Below are 20,064 nucleotides of genomic sequence, written 5' to 3' on the forward strand. Positions count from 1 at the left end.
ACTCTGATGCACTCAATGTCAGTATGTCTCTGAGACTACCGGACGAGTGTACCGTCTTTCAGGCAGAGGTCTGTGCCATTGCAGTAGCCGCAAGAGATATTCTGGTAAGAGGCTTACCGCCCTCAAAATTTAGAATTTATGTGGACAGTATGGCGGCGCTCAAAGCCTTGGGGTCGAGGATGGTGAGGTCGGGATGCGTGGCGGACTGTGTGGAACCCCTGGATAAGCTCTGGACACACGATGTGACGCTGACTTTGGTTTCCGGGCATGAGGGGGATTCCAGAGAATGAGAGGACGGACGAGAGAGCCAGGAGGGGTTCTACTGACTGCTGGTGCTATTAACTACCATGTTTTTTACAGCGGCGAAATCTATCAGCCTCAACCCATTACTGAACGTTATCTCGTGGAGGCTTAACTTTCAGACTGTTGGACCAAAAATGTTTTTCTTCCCTAACTTCGCATTAAAATCTCTCAGAACGATGTTAATATCATGGGCAGGGCTGGGGTCATTTTCTCTCTCCTGGCGGTCGTGGAAAATATCTCTGATCTGCTCGTCTTTGCCTTCCATCGGGGCATGGACATAAATAAGGCTGATGTTGAAGAATTTGGCTTTCATGCGAATTCTGGCTAGCCTCTCATCCAACGGAGTAAAGTTGGACACACGGTTTTTCAGTCTCCGACTAATCACAAATCCACAGCCAAACATCCACATTCCCAGTCCATCGCACTTTCTGTAAGGCGATAATATCTGACTTGTATTTCTCTCATATATCCGCCAGCTCATAAACTGCACCTTCTCTATAAAGAGTGCGGACATTCCATGTGCAGATCCGCAAATCATGGTCCTTTTTTCTTTTGCTTGGGTCGTCAACGTTGGGGGAGTCCGTTTTACTATTCCTTTGTTTCTCATAGTAGTTCTCATAGTTTTCCGAGGGCGGGTGACTGGCCCAGCGCCCCAACCGCATGGGTTTTGTGGGATTGCACATTGCACTCGTTGTGACCATCCGCTTGCTCCAAGATCCGGCGCTCGCATACAGGCGCCCCTAACCTGGGAACAGACGCTGTTGTTGGCCATTGGTTATTTAAAGGCCCCAATAACTCGCCTTATCATCACGAGTATCATTGACACTCAGCATTTAATTAAGAGCCAGCGCGACATGACTCCTCACTGAGATTCTCCTGTCGAAAATCTCTGACTGTTCGTGGCCGCATTTGCAGCTACTCCGCATAAAAACGGAGCTTTCCACCATCCGCAACCTGTGGACGCGTTCGGTAGCTTTCAGCTAAGCTTCGCATGATAACGATGGACACCACACAAGTCGGAGCTCACACCACACAAGTATGAGTACCACACAGCCGGTGTGGTGCTCATGATAAGGGGGCCTCCTTTTTATGGCGAGTCCAAACAGCTGGCCGAATAGTTAACATGACAGCATACCTCACAAATATAGCACACAAATATATAATAACCGAATAACCACCACTGAAAATTTTTCTGATGTTGAAGCTGGGATTTAAAATCAGGTGTTTGGACATGCTAACCTCGGTGGCCTTCATAGACTTGCGTGCCATATGTGAAATTGAAGTACGAATACATTTCATTTGACTATTAATCCTTTTCTGGAACATGAACTACGATTCACAATGGGTTAATAGTCAACAATAATGTATTTGTACTTCAACTTCACATGTGGCACGCTTGTAATTGAGGCCAGCCACAATCAACTAACCCTTCCCCAAAGCCCAATCATGCGGAAGGGTTATGAATACAACTTGGCTAGGAAAATTCTCACTGTTTTTCCCTCCCCATTTTCCGCTCCCAGTTGATAGTAATCAACGTGTTGCATCAACTCATTTGCCGTTGTTTGTAACAGCGTTGAGTTTATTGTTGCAGTCGGACGGCCTCCTTTCAATGACAGTTTGTTGTTTGTGCATTGTTGAGAGAAGTTGTCTCAAGATAAGACACGTTGAACAAGTTTTTCCTTTGGAAAATTCATTGTGTGCCATGCGTTGATTAGGTTATAACAGCTAAGTGTAGAGCGAAAGAGTGAAGAAAAAATTATCAGCCTTAAAGATATTTTTCTTTTGTTTTGCCTAGCATAGAAAATTTTGATTCAATTGTGGGAAAATAATTGTAGAACTTTGAAGTTGTTGTCAAAACTAGCAAAGCTAATCGAGACGAGTTTCCTAATAAAAAGGGCTGTTAACTCAGAAACTATGAAGTTTTATCACCAATGTAGGCGTATGAGGGAATAGGAAATTATAGATAAGTAAGGAAGTTTAAATGTAGAACAATCAAGGATGGGCTAAAGTCGGGCAAAATCGATCTTTTGATACCCTAAATTAAATTTTTTTTTAAATTTGAAATGAAGGCTTTCAACCCAAATCCGTACATATTGTAGGAGTCACGGAGGAAATCGCTGAGCAAAATTTTGAGAAGATCGCTTGATAAGTGTTCTTGCAAAGGCCCTAAAAGCTAAACTCGGGAGAGACATATAAATAGTAGCTTTATCTAAATCTGAACCGATTTCTATGAAATTCACCACTGATCTGATCACAAGAGAAATATTCTTGCCAAATTTTGCGATGATCGGTAAACAAATCCTCAAATTATAGCAGTTTTAGACAATAATTTGGTGTGGACCCCCCAGAAAGGTGGTCCCGTTTCATACCCACTTAGGGTATGAATTTCGTGCCATACTCCCAAACACCTTTCGTTTGAGCCCCAAATTGCCCAGATCGGTAGATATGTATGTCCAATTTGGGGATGTTTTGTGGGTGAGGTTGTCCGCCAGGCACTTAGGCCTCAAAAAATATTAGCATCGTGCTCTACCTTAAAAAAAAAACATTTTTTAAACCCCATATTGCCATTGGTTCAAGGGGAGATTATGGGATGAGGCGTGCCCCAAACACTTGGCCGCAAGATTGTTTATTAAATTCGTTGTTAAATCTCAAATATCTTTCGTTTGAGCCACATATTACCATGGTCGGTAAATTTTTACTATTTGGAGGGTGTTTTGGGGGAAGGGACGGTGCCCCAATACATGGTCCCACTTTTGGATAACAGATTCGTATTCTCCTCTCAAATACCTTTATTTGATCCCCATATTGCGATGGTCAGTAAAACATAGCTGTTTGTGGGGTATTTTGGGAAAGGGGTAAACCCCCAAAAATTGGTCCCGGAAGTGGGTATCAATTCTTGCTCTGCCCCCACAATACCTTTCATTTAAGCCTCACATGGTCGGTAAATATGCCCGATTTAGGGGTGTTTTGGGGAGTGGGATGGTCCCGCAATCACTAAGCCTTGAAAGTATATCAGCAACGTGCTCTATTCTCAAATATTTGAAACCCATATTGCCATTGGCCTCAAAATTGGGTATCATATTCGTTTTCCGATCTCAAATACCATTCACTTAACCCCTTATTGAAAAAGCCAGCAAATATGTCCGCTTTGGGGTATGGTTCCTAAAAACTATGAATATCGAGCTCCACAGTCGTGAAGACCCAAATTGTCTTGGTGAGCAAATACGTCCTACTTGGGGGTTGTTATGGTGGTGGGACGTCCCCTAGACAGTTGGTCCCGAATGTTGATGTCAGATTCATAGTCTACTTCCAAATACACTTCATTTAAGCTACATTTTTCCATAGCCGGCAAACATGACCGGTTTGGGGGATGGGGCGGTCACTCTGTGACTTGGCTTTGCCAATATATTGGGTTGCCCAAAAAGTAATTGCGAATTTTTCATACAGTCGGCGTTGACAAATTTTTTCAACGGCTTGTGACTCTGTAATTGAATTCTTTCTTCTGTCAGTTATCAGCTATTACTTCTAGCTTGCTTTAGAAAAAAAGTGTAAAAAAAGTATATTTGATTAAAGTTCATTCTAAGTTTTATTAAAAATGCATTTACTGACGTTTAAAAAATGCGCATTTACTTTTTGGGCAACCCAATATATCAAATTGGTGTTCTACTCTAAAATACCCCTCATTTGAGCCTCATATTGCAATGGTCAGCAAATACTTCAATTTTGGGTGGTGTTATGGGGGTGGAGTGGCCCCATAGACACTTTTCCCGAACATTGATATCAGATTCGTGGTTTACTTCCAAAGATATTTCATTTGAGTCCCATATTGCTAGGGTCGTAAATTTGTCTTCTTTGGGGTATGTTCTCGGGGATGGGCGGCCCCCAAACACTTGGTCCCTCATCTGGATATCAGATTAGTATTCTACACTCAAATAGCTTTTATTTAAGTCCCATATTGCCATGGTCAGTAAATAAGTCCCGTTTGGGGGGTGTTTTTGGGAAAGGGGGGGACCCCCAGAAACTTGGTCCCACATTTGAATATCAAATTCGCAATCTACTCGCAAATACCATTCACTTGAGTCCCATATTGGACACCCAAATCCAAAATTGGACACCAAATTTTTGTTTGAAGATTACTACAAGAAAGCAGACAAAATTTCGCTTATATCGCACCACCCATCTCCCAGATCTGGCGTTTCTGAAAATTTGCGTAAGGGGGAAGGTCCGCCCCCCCCCTTCAGATATCAAAAAATTTAGTACCCTATTTTCACCACGGGATCATTATGAACCATCTGTGAAAATTTGTAGAATGTCGGTTCAGACGTTTTTGAGTCTATAAGGAGCACACAAACAAACGAGCAAACCTACAAATAAACACAAATTGATTTTTATACCCTACACCACAACTGTGGTACAGGGTATTACAACTTAGTGAATTTGTATTCCCTACACCACTACTGTACTGTACAGGGTATTATAACTTGGTGAATTTTTTTGTAACGCCCAAAAGGAAGAGAGTTAGACCCATTGATAAGAATACCGATCGACTCAGAATCACTTTCTGATTTGATTTAGCTATGTCCGTCTGTCCATCTGTCTGTCCGTCCGTCTGTCTGTCTATCTCTCCATATTAATTTGTGTACAAACTACAGGTCACAATTTTCATCTGATCGTCTTCAAATTTGGTATAGGCTTGTTTTTCAGCCTAGAGGCAAAGCCTATTGAAATTGGAAAAAATCGGTTCAGATCTGGTTATAGCTCCCATATATATGTTCCTCGGATTTTCAGTAATAATGCAATAAAATGGTCATTTATTAGCCGATTCTCTCGAAATCTGGCAAGAAGGTTTTACTGATGACTCTCGACAATACTGGTGAATTTCATGGAAATCGGTTCAGATTTAGATATACCTCTCATATATATATATATATCGCCCGATTTTCACTCCTAGAGCCACTGCATGCGCATTTACTGATCAATCTTCCCAAAACTTCGTATAACGCTTTCCTCGACGTCTGTCACAGTATGTGAGAAGTTTGCTCGAAATCAGTTCAGATTTAGATATAGCTCCCATATATATGTTCGTCCGATTTGCAGTAAAATTGCAATAAAATGGTCTTTTGTAAAACGATTCTCTTGAAATTTGACAGGAAGGATTTTCTCTTGCAGGGAAATCGGTTCAGATTTAGATATACCTCTCATATATATATATATATATATATATATAAATCGCCCGATTTTAACTTCTGGAGTCACAGCAAGCGCATTTATTGACCCATCTTGTCAACATTTTGCCAAACGCTTTCCTCGACGACTGCCATAGTATCTGAGAAGCTTGCTCGAAATCGGTTCAGATTTGCATATAGCTCCCATATATATGTTCGTCCGATTTTGAGTAATATTGCAAGAAAGTGCTTAGTTTAAAACGGATTCCTTAGAAATTTTGCAGGAAGGATTTTCTAATGACTCTCGATATTACTGGTGTATGTCATAGAAATCGGTCCAGATTTAGATATAGCTGTCATATAGGTATATCGCCAGATTTTTCACCTCAAGAGCTACTGCAAGCGCATTGTTTGACCAATCTTGCCAAAATTGTGCACAACGTTTTCCTCGAAGACTACCAGATTATCTGAGAAGTTTGCTCGAAATCGGTTCAGATTTGAATATAGCTCCCATATATTTGTTCGTCCGATTTTGGGCAATTTGCAATAATGTTGTCATTTGTCATCCGTAGTTGTTATAGTTTGAACATATTGGGTTGCCCAAAAAGTAATTGCGGATTTTTTAAAAGAAAGTAAATGCATTTTTAATAAAACTTTAAAAAAAGAATAAACTTTAATCAAATATACTTTTTTTACACTTTTTTTCTAAAGCAAGCTAAAAGTAACAGCTGATAACTGACAGAAGAAAGAATGCAATTACAGAGTCACAAGCCGTTGAAAAAATTTGTCAACGCCGACTATATGAAAAATCGGCTTTTACTTTTTGGGCAACCCATACAATTTTTGCTCACCGAGGTCCATCAAAATTGGTTCAGAATTAAATATAGCTCCCACATTGGTCTTATAGGGTAGGTGTAGAGTATTATACAGTCGGCACAGTCCGACTTTTGCCCTTCCTTACTGGTTTTTGTATACATTTTTACCAGAATCCATAGTGGTGGGCTCTCAAGATTCGGCCCGGACGAACTTAGCATGCTTTTACTTGTTTCTTACTAACTTAGTTACATTGTAATTGTGGATAATTGCATTTTTGCATGTCGCCAAAGCAAAAATTTTCACACAATTCTAAATTGTACGCTTGTAATTGCCGAACAATTTAGATGGCATAGCACAAAAACAAAACCGAAAACACTTAGCCTAATGTGTGATATGGTAATCCAACTAAAATGAAATGACTGAATTTCACATGATGAGATGATTCAGTCAACTGTCGTGATTTGTGGAAGACTGCAAATTAAAAGGGAAGGAAATTTTTCTCGAAATTGAGGTAATGCCAGTGGAATCGAACAACAGCAAACCGTCCGACCATAACACAAATGCGCAGTAATAAACTCAAACTACATGATTTCCTCGAGTTGAGTAACCAACTGAGGGAGGAGGTGAGCGATTAAAAGCATTTATCAAAATAATTATTATGGAAGAATACAGAATTCTAACTAAATAATTGAGATTTCATTAAAATGAGCATGGCATCATGTGTGAAATGTCATCATCATCATCATCAGTAACAGGTCTAAAACAATGATTTCATATAGAGTTAGAAAAATAGTGGGGAATATGAGTAACATTCCCTAGCAAATAGTTAAAGCTTCTTTATTAAAAAATGTAAGCACACCAGGGAAAATCACAGATCCAGTTTTTATAACTTCCTTTATTTAAACAATAAATTTAATTTAATTAAATAATTTTTTTTTTTTTGTATTTTTTTCTTTCAGCCGATGCCGTTTTAAAGTGCTGGCGCTGTGCCACAGATGTCTCCAATGGGGAATTCTGTAATGACCCCTTCAATCCCAGTGCCATTACAGAGCAACAACGCTATTGGAGCTATGTCAACTGCACCTATACGGCGGGTGTAAGGTCAGTGAATGCCAGACCCGTGTGCAAGAAACTTGTGCAGGAAGGTAAGTTGGACAATGAATGAATGGCAAAAATCAATAATATTTGCTTTAAATCAAAAAGTTATTTCTGAAATAAAAATTTATTCATTATCTCATTGCAATAGAAATTCAAGTTTCCTAAATAGCGTTTAAAAAATAAAATTTTTTGTCGAAAATTTGTAATATACGTTGCTTGTTCCATAGGCAAAACAAGTAAAAAGGCATCAAGTTCGGCCGGGCCGAACTTTGGATACCAACCACCTCGGGTATATATGAAAACACCCTTTCGTCACATCCGGTGAATGCACCCAAATTCGACACGGATATTGAGTGGTCTAATAAATATAAGTCACTGTTGAAGTTTGTTTTCAAATGTCAACAACATCGGGTAATAAATAAAGATTTTATGGGCTTCGGACCCTTAATCGGCAGATCGGTCTATATGACAGCTATATCTAAATATAGTCCGATATGAACCATGTGTGGGTCAGATGTCGGGAGACCTAAAACTACTCACTGTTTAGAGTTTCAGCGAAATCGGTCAAAAAATAAAGCTTTTGTGGGCTATAGACCCTTTATCTGGAGATCGGTCTATATATCGGCTATGCCTAAATATAGACCAATTTGATCCATATTTAGATCAGATATCAGGAAGCTAAAGATAACAATCTGTTTCAAATTTCAGTGAAATCTGGTAATAAATGAAGCTTTTATGGGCTTCAGATCTTTATCGGCAGATCGGTCTATAGGGCAGGTATATCGAAATATAGTCCGATATGAACCATGTGTGGGTCAGATGTCGGGAGGCCTAAAACTACTCACTGTTTCAAATTTCAGCAAAATCGGATGAAAAATAAAGTTTTTATGGGCTTCAGACATTTTATAGGCAGATCGGTCTATATGGCAGCTACACCTAAATATAGTCCGATTTGACCCTTATTTGGGTCAGATATCAGGAGGCTTAAGATAACTCTCTATTTTAAATTTCAGCGAAATCGGGTAATAAATAAAGCTTTTATGGGCTTCAGATCCTTTATCGGCAGATCGGTCTATATGGAAGCTATATATAAATATAGTCCGATATGAGCTATGTGTGGGTAAGATGTCGGAAGGCCTAAAACTACTCACTGTTTCAAATTTCAGCAAAATCGCATGAAAAATAATGTTTTTATGGGCTTCAGACATTTTATAGGCAGATCGGTCTATATGGCAGCTATACCTAAATATTGACCGATCAAATCCATATTTAGTTCAGATATCGGGAGACTTAAGATAACCCTTTGTTTTAAATTTTAGCGAAATCGGATAATAAATAAGGCTTTAAGGGGCTTTAAACCCCTTAATCGGCAGATCGGTATATATGGTAGCTATATCTAAATATGGACCGATCAAATCCATATTTAGGTCAGATATCAGGAGGCTTAAGATAACCCTCTGTTTAAAATTTCAGTGAAATCGGGGAATAAATGAAACTTTTATGGGCTTCAGACCCTTTATCGACAGATCGGTCTATATGGCAGCTTTATCTAAATATAATCCAATCTAAACCATATTTGGGTCCTATATTAGGAGTCCTAGAACTACTCAATGTTTCAAATTTCAGCGAAATCGTTCAAAAACTAAAGCTTTTATAGGCTTAAGACCCTTTATCTGGAGATTAATACCTAAATATAGTCCATCTTTAGGTCAGGTATCAGGAGGCCTAAGATAACCCTCTGTTTCATATTTCAGCGAAATCGGGAATAAATAAAGCTTTTAGGGGCTTCAAACGCTTAATCGGCAGATCGGTATATATGACAGCTATATATATACATAGTCAGATGTGGACTATATTTCGATCAGATGTCGGGAGGCCTAAAACTTCTTACTATTTCAAATGAAAAATAAAGCGAAATCGGATGAAAAATTAAGCATTTATGGGCATTAGACCTTTTATCGGAAAATCGGTCTATATAGCAGCTATATCCAAATTATGTCCGATTAGGCCCCTTCAAGAGCTTAACCAGCGTGCGTCAAAAAGACGTATCTGTGCCAAATTTCAGCTCAATATCTCAATTTTTGAAGTCTATAGAAGGATTACAACAGACGGACGGGCAGACACACGGACATCGTTAAATCATCTTAGAATTTTACGACGATCCGAAATATATATACTTTGTAGGGTCGGAAGTTAATATTTCGATGTGTTTCAAACGGAATGACTGTATGAATATACCCCCTATCCTACGGTGGTGGGTATAACAAGTAAATGTGCGTTAAGTTCGGCCTGGCAGAATCTTATTTTCCTACCCTCCACCATTGATCGCATTGCCTTATAGTTGCTCAAGAAGTCAACTCTGAAGATCGGTTTATGTGCGTGCTAGTTCAGATGGAGGACCGAGATGGAACATACGTGGCACGAGTGTTGGGAGTTATAACCAAACATTTGTAAAATTTCAGCCAAATCGTTTAATAATTGCGCCCTCTAGAGGGCAAGAAGTACACTCGGAAGATTTGTTTATATGGCAGCTATGTATACAAAGAAAACAGGGATGTTTGCTACAACGACTTACATTATAAAATAGGCATACGTATTTACTCAGCGAATTACTCACAAATTAGTGAGCTGGGCAATGGTGGAAGCATGCATTCCATGATCGCTCGGATCTCCGTCTGCAGGACCGTATCATGGTCTGGCAGTCTAAAACAGATCTCAGTTCTGGGTTCTCAATGTTGACCCCCAGACCAACTTTATCCTCTAGCTTTAATCCAACCTTGTAAAATGATCTTGCAGAAGGCAATACTAGGGTTCCGTCAATCCAAGACTGGGCCTATGTCAGCAGTGCCTCGAGCTTGACCTCAAGGTTCATCTCAGGTATCCGATCGGAAACCTCTTCCCTTCCTTCAAGGTTTCCAATCGGATACCTGAGATAAACCTTGTGGTCATTGATTTAGATTCTTTACTTTCTCCGATGGTTCGTTTTTCTTTTTTCGTAGTAGAATGTTTTTCGGTAATTCGTTCTTTTACTCGTCGTGTGATTTTTGCCGCTGGTTCCTTCTTTTCTACGTCGTAGGTTTTTTCTGCTGATTCGTTCTTCTATTCGTCGAAGGAATCCCTCTGCTGGTTTGCTCTTCTATTCGTAAGAGTTCTTCTGGTGCGGCTTTTTATACCCTATACCACTACTGTGGTACAGGGTATCATAACTTAGTGAAATAGTTTGTAACACCCAAAAGGGAGAGAGATGGACCCATTGATAAGTATACCGATAGACTCAGAATCACTTTCTGATTCGATTTAGCTATGTCCGTCTGTCTGTCCGTCCGTTTGTCTGTCCATGTTAATTTGTGTACAAAGTACAGGTCGCACTTTTCATCCGATCGCCTTCAAATTTGGTATAGGCATGTTTTTCGGGCTAGAGACGAAGCCTACTGAAATTGGAAAAAATCGGTTGAGATCTGGATATAGCTCCCATATATAAAGGGTGATTTTTTTGAGGTTAGGATTTTCATGCATTAGTATTTGACAGATCACGTGGGATTTCAGACATGGTGTCAAAGAGAAAGATGCTCAGTATGCTTTGACATTTCATCATGAATAGACTTACTAACGAGCAACGCTTGCAAATCATTGAATTTTATTACCAAAATCAGTGTTCGGTTCGAAATGTGTTCATTCACCGTAACGTTGCGTCCAACAGCATCTTTGAAAAAATACGGTCCAATGATTCCACCAGCGTACAAACCACACCAAACAGTGCATTTTCGGGATGCATGGGCAGTTCTTGAACGGCTTCTGGTTGCTCTTCACTCCAAATGCGGCAATTTTGCTTATTTACGTAGCCATTCAACCAGAAATGAGCCTCATCGCTGAACAAAATTTGTCAAAATTTGAACACATTTCGAACCGAACACTGATTTTGGTAATAAAATTCAATGATTTGCAAGCGTTGCTCGTTAGTAAGTCTATTCATGATGAAATGTCAAAGCATACTGAGCATCTTTCTCTTTGACACCATGTCTGAAATCCCACGTGATCTGTCAAATACTAATGCATGAAAATCCTAACCTCAAAAAAATCACCCTTATGTTCGTCGGATTTTCAGTAATAATGCAATAAAATCGTCATTTGTTAACCGATTCTCTCGAAATTTGGCAGGAAGGTTTTTTTTCGATTGTCGACATTACTGATGAATTTCATGAAAATCGGTCCTGATTTAGATATAGCTCTCATATGTATATATCGCCATATTTTCACTCCTAGAGCCCCTGCAAGCACATTTATTGACCAATCTTGCCAACATATTGCAAAACGCTTTCCTCAAAGGCTACCACAATATACATAGGGTTTGGTCATAATCGGTTCAGATTTAGATATAGCTCCCATATATATGTTTGCCCGATTTCCAGTAATATTGCAATAAAATGATTTGTTGTTAACAGATTTTCTCGAAATTCGGCGGGAGGGATTTTCTCTTGACTCTCAATATTACTGGTGAATTTCATGGAAATCGGTTCAGATTTAGATATAGCTGTCATATATGTATATCGCCCGATTTTCACTTTAAGAGCCACTGCAAGCGCATTTATTGACCAATCTTGCCAAAATTTTGCAAAATGCTTTCCCCGACGACTACCACATTATCTGAGAAGTTTGCTCGAAATCGGTTCAGATTTGAATATAGCTCCCATATATATATATATTCGTCCGATTTTGGGCAATTTGCAATAATGTTGTCATTTGTCCACCGTAGTTATTATAGTTTGAACATATTTGCTCGCCGAGGTCCAACAAAATTGGTTCAGAATTGGATATAGCTATACAGTCGGCACCGCCCGACTTTTGCCCTTACTTACTGGTTTTTTATACCCTCCGCCATAAGATGGGGGTATACTAATTTCGTCATTCTGTTTGTAACTACTCGAAATATTCGTCTGAGACCCCATAGAGTATATATATTCTTGATCGTCGTGAAATTTTATGTCGATCTAGCCATGTCCGTCCGTCTGTCCGTCCGTCCGCTTGAAATTTTACACAAATACTTCTTATTAGTGTAGGTCGGTTGGTATTGTAAATGGGCCATATCGGTCCATGTTTTGATATAGCTGCCATATAAACAGATCTTGGGTCTTGACTTATTGAGCCTCTAGAGTGCGCAATTCTTATCCGATTGGGATGAAATTGTGCACGACGTGTTTTGTTATGATATCCAACAACTGTGCCAAGTATGGTTCAAATCGGTTTATAACCTGATATAGCTGCCATATAAACCGATCTTGGGTCTTGACTTCTTGAGCCTCTAGAGTGCGTAATTCTTATCCGATTGGAATGAAATTTTGCACGACGTGTTTTGTTATGATAACCAACAACTGTGCCAAGTATGGTTCAAATCGGCCCATAACTTTATATATCTGTCATATAAACCGATCTTGGGTCTTAACTTCTTGAGCCTCTAGAGGGCGCAATTCTTATCCGATTTGAATGAAATTTCGCACGACGTGTTTTGTTATGATACCCAACAACTGTGCCGAGTATGGTTCAAATCGGTTCATAACCTGATATAGCTGCCATATAAACCGATCTGGGATCTTGACTTCTTGAGCCTCTAGAGGTCGCAATTATTATCCGATTTGCCTGAAATTTTGTACGACGGATTCTCTCATGACCATTAACATGTGTGTTTATTATGGTCTGAATTGGTCTATAGGCCGATACAGCTCCCATATAAATCGATCTCTCTATTTTACTTCTTGAGCCCACAAAGGGCGCAATTCTTATTCGAATTGGCTGACATTTTACACAGGTCTCCAACATATAATTTAATTGTGGTCCAAACCGGACCATATCTTGATATCGCTCTAATAGCAGAGCAAATCTTTTCTTGTATACTTTTTTTGCCTAAGAAGAGATGCCGGGAAAAGAACTCGACAAATGCGATCCATTGTGGAGGGTATATAAGATTCGGCCCGGCCGAACTTAGCACGCTTTTATTTGTTTAATGTTACCGAAAGAAGTGTGATATACTATTGAGATATTGTTCCCATAACCCGGTTGTACGTACCGGATTGACCCGATGGAGTTCTCCATCGGCAAGGGCTGCCGCCTCAGTGTACAACACACTGCTACAACAACAGCAACAGTTAATGTAATTTTTATTCCATTTTACATCAATTTTGCCTAGGTTTTCATTCATGGCTGCTAAAGAATTGTCTGCAGAACTTGCTATCCATGGTGCAGGTTACATGAGATTTACTCTGGCCGAACCTTAACTTGAATTAATGATCCATTCTCTAGTTACATGCAATCATTGGCTTTTTTCCAGATTCGTTCTATTATTCGTCGAAGAATTTTTGCCGGTGGTTCGTTCTTCTCTTTGTCGTGGGAATTTTTTTTTTTTTGCTTCGCTGGTTTGCTCTTCTATTCGTCGCAAGATTTTTTCCTGCTTCAATATTTCCCTTGAATCCATGAGGATTTTTTCTTGTGCATTGTTCTTGACTTCACTGATCATTGATTTAGTTTCGTCACTTTCTCCGCTGTTTCGTTTTTTTTTCGTTGTAGAATTTTTTCGCTGATTCGTTCTTCTATTCATCGTAGAATTTTTGTCGCTGGTATGTTCTTCTCTTCGTCGACGGCTTTCCTCCGCTGGTTTGTTCTTCTATTCGTCGTAAGATTTTTTCCTGCTTCAACATTTCCCTGGAATCCATGAGGATATTTCCTTGTGCGTTGCAGAATTCGGAGGGCCTGGCATTTTGTTGTAAAAGGTTGTTTTGTCGCTTGACTTCACTGATCATTGATTTGGTTTCGATACTTTCTTCGCTATTTCGTTTTTTTTTTTCGTCGTAGTATTTTTTCCTGTTTCGTTCTTTTTTTAGAATTTTTGTCGCTGGTTCGTTCTTCTCTTCGTAGTGGGATTTTTTGGCATATTCGTTCTTCTATTCGTCGAAGGATTTCCTCTATTGCTCTTCTATTCGTCGTAAAATTATTTCTTGCTTCATCATTTCCCTTGAATCCATGGGGATTTTTTCTTGTGCGTTACTGAATTCTTGACTTCACTGATCATTGATTTTTCGTCGTAGAATTTTTGCCGCTGGTTCGTTCTTCTATTCATCGTAAAATTTTTGCCGCTGGTTTGTTCTTCTCTTCGTCGCAGGATTTTTCGGCTGATTCGTTATGCTATTCATCGAAGGATTTTTTCTGCAGGTTTGCTTTTCTTTCTATTCGTAAGAGTTGTTCTGCTGCAGCGGGTTTTTTAATATTGCCGTAAGAAATGTGATATAGTATTGAGATATTGTTCACATAACCCATCATCCACTTCTTGAGTACCTAGTTAATGTAATTTTTATTCCATTTTACAAACATTTTGCATAGGTTTTCATTTATGACTTCCCAAACATTGTCCTCAGAATTTGGCATATGCGATCCATGGTGCAGGGTACATGTGATTCACTATGGCCGAACCTTAACTTAAATTAATGATCCATCCCCTTGTTACATACAATCATTAGCTTCACTCTTCCCCACCCTATATTATTCTATGACAGTACAGTCTCTTAATGAACAATACATTAATTTTGATTAATATGCATTACATAAGGAATTGCGCAGTTCATGTGGACTAATCATCGGCTGAGTAAATTGTCTTAGCAAGGTTTGTTAAAACTGTTTAAATGATATTTATCAACTTTGATGGGGGTGCATGTCGATTTTAAAATGGCATTTACAATTGAAGGGGAGAACATTATGAAACAATTGCTTATATGGATAGCATTATTTTATTCATAAAAATTCTCAGCAAATATTAAATTTTTTGTGTAAAATATCGAACTATTTGAATGAGGTGCTGGATGCACTATGTACATATGAATACCAAAGTGTATAATAGACAAGATGCCAGACATTATAATGGGTATCAATAAATGTTTATGACTTGTTTACAATATTCTAAATATTTATGTACTAAAGTTGAAAGCTTTGATGAAATACTAGAATGATAAAGAAGAACTCACGTATGTAACATACAACACCAAATTTAAAATTTCTCCCTTCAAAAAGCTTTCAAGACTTTTTAATAGTTGTCAAGAAACTTTCTCATAAAAAGTTATTATTTCATGTATATACCCACCACTGTAGGATATCGAAATATCAATCTCCGTCCCTACAAAGTACATATAGTTCGGATCGTCATAAAATTCTAAGATGATTTAACGATGTCCGAGTATCTGTCCGTCTGTTCGTCCGTCTGTTGTAATCACTCTAAAGGTTTCAAAAATTGAGATATTGAGCTAAAATTTGGCACAGGAACGTCTTTTTGATGTACACTGGGAAAGTTCTTGAACGGGCCAAATCGGACCATATTTGGATATAGCTACTATATAGATCGATCCCCGATAAAGGGTTTAATGCCCATAAAAACTTAATTTTTCATCCGATTTTGATGAAAATTTAAGCAATGAGTAGTTTTAGGCCTACCAACATTTGACCCAAATATGGTTCAAAGCGGACTATATTTAGATATAGCTGCCCTTTAGACCGATCTCCCGAGAAAGAGTCTAAAGCCCATAAAAGCTGCGAAAGGGTCGATAGCGTTAATGACGCCTCCAAGATAAAAAATTTTCTCTCAAAAACCTATGCCCAAACTAAAACTTTGGTAGATGAAACGGAAGTGAGAGCACAGACAACGGAGGACATGTTGAGGCTTGAGGATTTTATGGCGAAAGAATCCTTGAGGAGCTTCAAACCATTTAAGTCACCTGGACCTGTTGGGTATTTCCGGCGATTACTACAGAAAGAGGCAGACTATCTGGCGCCTCGTCTGGCCAAATTTATCACAGCGTGCCTGGGACTTTCATATACTCAAAAAGCCTGGGAGGAGGCAAGGGTGGTGTTTATACCTAAGCCCGGCAAGGCAAGGCAAGGCCATAAGCCTTACGTCCTTTCTACTCAAAACCATCGAACGTGTTGTGGACACCATGATAAAGAGTATGACATCCAGCGAACTGCTCAAATACAAACAGCATGCCTATGTCAAGGGAAGGTCGGTGAAGACTGCCCTCCACGAGGTTGTGCATAAAGTAGAAGAATCGTTCGATGCCAAAACGTACATACTGGTGGTATGCATTGACATCGAGGGGGCTTTTAACAACTGGATAAACCATATGCTAAGGAACAGGTGAATAAACGGTGTGTCCAATGGCATAAATATAAGGGAGAAAGTGGCACAGGGCACGCCACAGCGAGGCATTTTATCGCCACTCCTATGGATGACCACCATAAATGACCTATTACGGATGCTGACTGAGGAGGGATTTGAACCCGTCTGCTACGCAGACGATGTTATAAAACTTCTAAGAGGTAAGGATCCGAACGAGCTTTGCAAAAGGGCCGAAAGGGTCTTGCATATGGCATATGACTGGGCTAGACCTAGAGATCTCAATGTTAACCCAGAGAAGAGTGAAATGTGCCTGTTCACGAGGAAGACGAAGGTGGGCGAATTTAACGCATCACATTTGCTCGATAAGACGATTTCGATATCTGACAAGGTCAAATACTTAGGTGTGATCTTGGACAGGAAACTGAATTGGAGGTGTCACATTCAGGAGCGTACTGAGAAGGCTCACAGATGTTGGGCACTATGTAGACGGGCCGTAGGCTCGAAATGGGACCTGAATCCTAGCATAGTCCGCTGCCTCCACAGGAGCGTATTAGACCAATACTTACTTACGCCTCAGTAGTTTGGTGGACTGCTATGGAGAAAAAGTCCAATATAAGGACCATACAACAGGTTCAGAGAATATGTTGCCCTGACATAAGCGGAGCTATGAGGACCACCCCCACTAGGGCACTGGAGACTATTCTAGATATCCGACCCATTGACATACAGATTAAGTATGAGGCAGCCACTAAGGCTATGGGACTTAAGGTGATGGGAGAATGGATTGAGGATGGGAGCAGCTCATACCATCGCGGTATAAACGAGGCGACGATGGGAAACTTGGAAGGAAGTGGAGAGGTTTCCGATCGGATACCTGGATGAACCTGGAGTTCGAGTGCGACGCACTACTGCCAGAGGCACAATATTGGATTGATGGAACCCTAGTATTGTCATCTGGAAGATCATGTAACACGGATGGATCAAAGCTGAAGGACAGAATGGGCCTGGAGGTTTATATTGAAAACCGAGGGACTGACATCTGTTTTAGATTACCTGACCATAATACGGTCCTACAGGAGGAGATCCGGGCGATCACGGAATGCGTGAAGTGGTGTGGTGCTAACGCCAGTACGTCGAGTTTGAACATCTTTACCGACAGTAAAATTGCCTTAACGGCAATAACAACCTGGACGGAAAGGTCACGAACAGTCTTGCAATGTAAGAAGGAGATAAACGCCTTCTCTGAGAATCGGAAAATCCGCGTCGTTTCGGTGCCGGGCCATAACGGAAAGGGCAGACGATTTGGCGGTGAAGGCCAGAGGACTGCCGTCAATAAATTTGGTTAACCCGAAGCATTTCGCATGCAACATTGTGGAACAGCGAAACGGTCGGTAGGACGGTGAAAATCCTATGGGGGGAATCCAGATCATGAGAAGACGAGGCTATTACTGAAAGGAAGCAAGAGGGAGGTCAGTATAGCTATTGGTATCATAACGGGACACATAGGACTACGAGCTCACTTATGTAAAATCGGTGCGGCAAGTGATAGCATGTGTATGGCATGCGGGGAAGATGATGAGGAGTCGGAGCATTTCCTTTGTCATTGCACGGCTTTCGCGACCAACAGATACCGGTACTTAGGTGGAGATACAATATCTGACATGAACCAACTTAGGGGAGTGGTATTGAAAACAATTAAGGATTTTGTAAGTAGCACGGAATTCCTAACTTAAAATTTGTTCACATTTAGTGCGACATCCACTGAGTTGGAAAAAATGGCCAAATTTAATTTTTTGTTATTTTTAGTTCATGAGCACATCGATATTTTCCTTTTCGTGTAATAGGCAAATTATATATGACGATAGATAGCAAATATAATTGCAACAATAGCAAAAGCTTTGGATTTTTTTTTTCGCTAAAACTATACCATACGGCCATCTCACAGGCAACAAATTACAAGTGACACATATAGTGGCATGTACGACTGTTGTGGTGACTAGTGAAAAACTATTCCATCCATCTAAAAATATGAATCGAAAATTGTCTTTACTACCCATAAAACAGAAGACAACGAGCAACCAAAAAAATTGAGGCAAGCGAGCATTTAATAATTAAAAACGCAACATTTTTCGACAAATATACAGCGAAAAACTGTAGTTTACTAGAGAAAAAAAAAACAAAAATAATATTAAAGAATTAAGTTGTTTAATTGAAGCAAAAAAGCCAAAATCAGCACCACACAACATACAAAAACAAATTAATACTTTTTTGATTGAGTCTTAAATTTCCAAGTGTTGATCGTGTTTTTTTTTAATTTTTGTATTTTTTTTTGTTTGCCTTGGTTTATGGTTTGTTGCGTCTGTTTGGATTTATTTCTTTAGATTGAAGGCAATCGTACCGTTAAATTAATTACTCTATTCTCGCCAAACGGATTTGTATGTTGGTCATATTTGTATGTTTGCCGAAGACAACGAACGACAAAGGAAACATAACTAAATACTCAAGTTATTGCATCATTTTCCCATAATTGATGAGGTGAACACAAATTTGTATGTGCCATATGGGTTGCCAAAGAGAATTTTTCGGATTTGAGCTCATTGAACACACGATAAAGTAGTACTGTGACCCTCTGAAGTGTTGTACGCCTAGGAAGAGACTTTTAATGAAATTGGAGACACAAAACGAATATTAGAAGGGCAACACATATCGGTCGGTGATTTCAACCTGGGATTCGGAGCGGAGCGGAGCCTATTTTTCCGGGAGCAGGAATGGAGCAGGAGTATAAATTTTTGAAATCCTTTTGGTTTAAGAATTTTTTATTTTGGGCAATTCAAACAAAAATTTTGAATTTCTAAATAAGCATGAGATGACTTTAGGGTTAATTTTCGTTAAATCGTTATCGAAAAAATATTAGGGAACAACTCTGTACCAGTTTTAAAATTTTTCGTCTTAAAGTAAAATCAAGTTAAAACGAGCTAAGTGTGGTGGGGCCGAATCTTGTACACCATCCGCCATTGATTGCTTTTGTCAAGTTCTTTTCACTGTTTCTCTTTAAAGGCAGAAACTAACAAGTAATAGCGTGCTAAGTTCGGCCGGGCGGAATCTTATATACCCTCCACCATGGACAGCATCTGCCGAGTTCTTTGCGCAGTATCTCTTTTTAGGCAAACAAAGAATAATGAATAATAACTGTTAGGCTATTGGAGCTATATAAAGTATTAGCCCGATTCGGGCCATAAATGAATTGAATGCTAAATATTGTGGAAGTCGTTGTGTAGTATTTCAGTCCATTCGGATAAGAACTCCACCTTGCAAAGAAGCAAAATCGATCGCAAATTGATTGAGAGCATATTTCACATGTATGTTGAAGGTCATGGGAGAAGCCGTTGTAGAAAATTTAAGTTAAATTGAATAATAACTGCGACCTCTAGAGGCTCAGGAAGTGAAGATTCAATATTGGTATATATGGCAGCTATATCAGGTTATGTAACGATTTGCGCCATATTAAGCACAGCTGTTGGAAGTCATAAC

General features: G+C 39.5%; 1 protein-coding gene across 1 annotated transcript in view; it reads left to right on the forward strand.

The window, feature by feature from the left end:
* The window catches only part of LOC106096315 (uncharacterized), a 63,856-nt gene that overhangs the window by 27,022 nt on the left and 16,770 nt on the right, over positions 1-20,064 (forward strand). The window contains exon 2 of the mRNA XM_013264001.2: positions 7,244-7,429. Coding sequence (XP_013119455.2) covers positions 7,244-7,429 — 186 coding nt within the window. The remainder of the gene's footprint in view (positions 1-7,243; positions 7,430-20,064) is intronic.

This window comes from Stomoxys calcitrans, chromosome 3 (genome assembly GCF_963082655.1).
Source record: "Stomoxys calcitrans chromosome 3, idStoCalc2.1, whole genome shotgun sequence".
NCBI classification, from domain to species: domain Eukaryota; kingdom Metazoa; phylum Arthropoda; class Insecta; order Diptera; family Muscidae; genus Stomoxys; species Stomoxys calcitrans.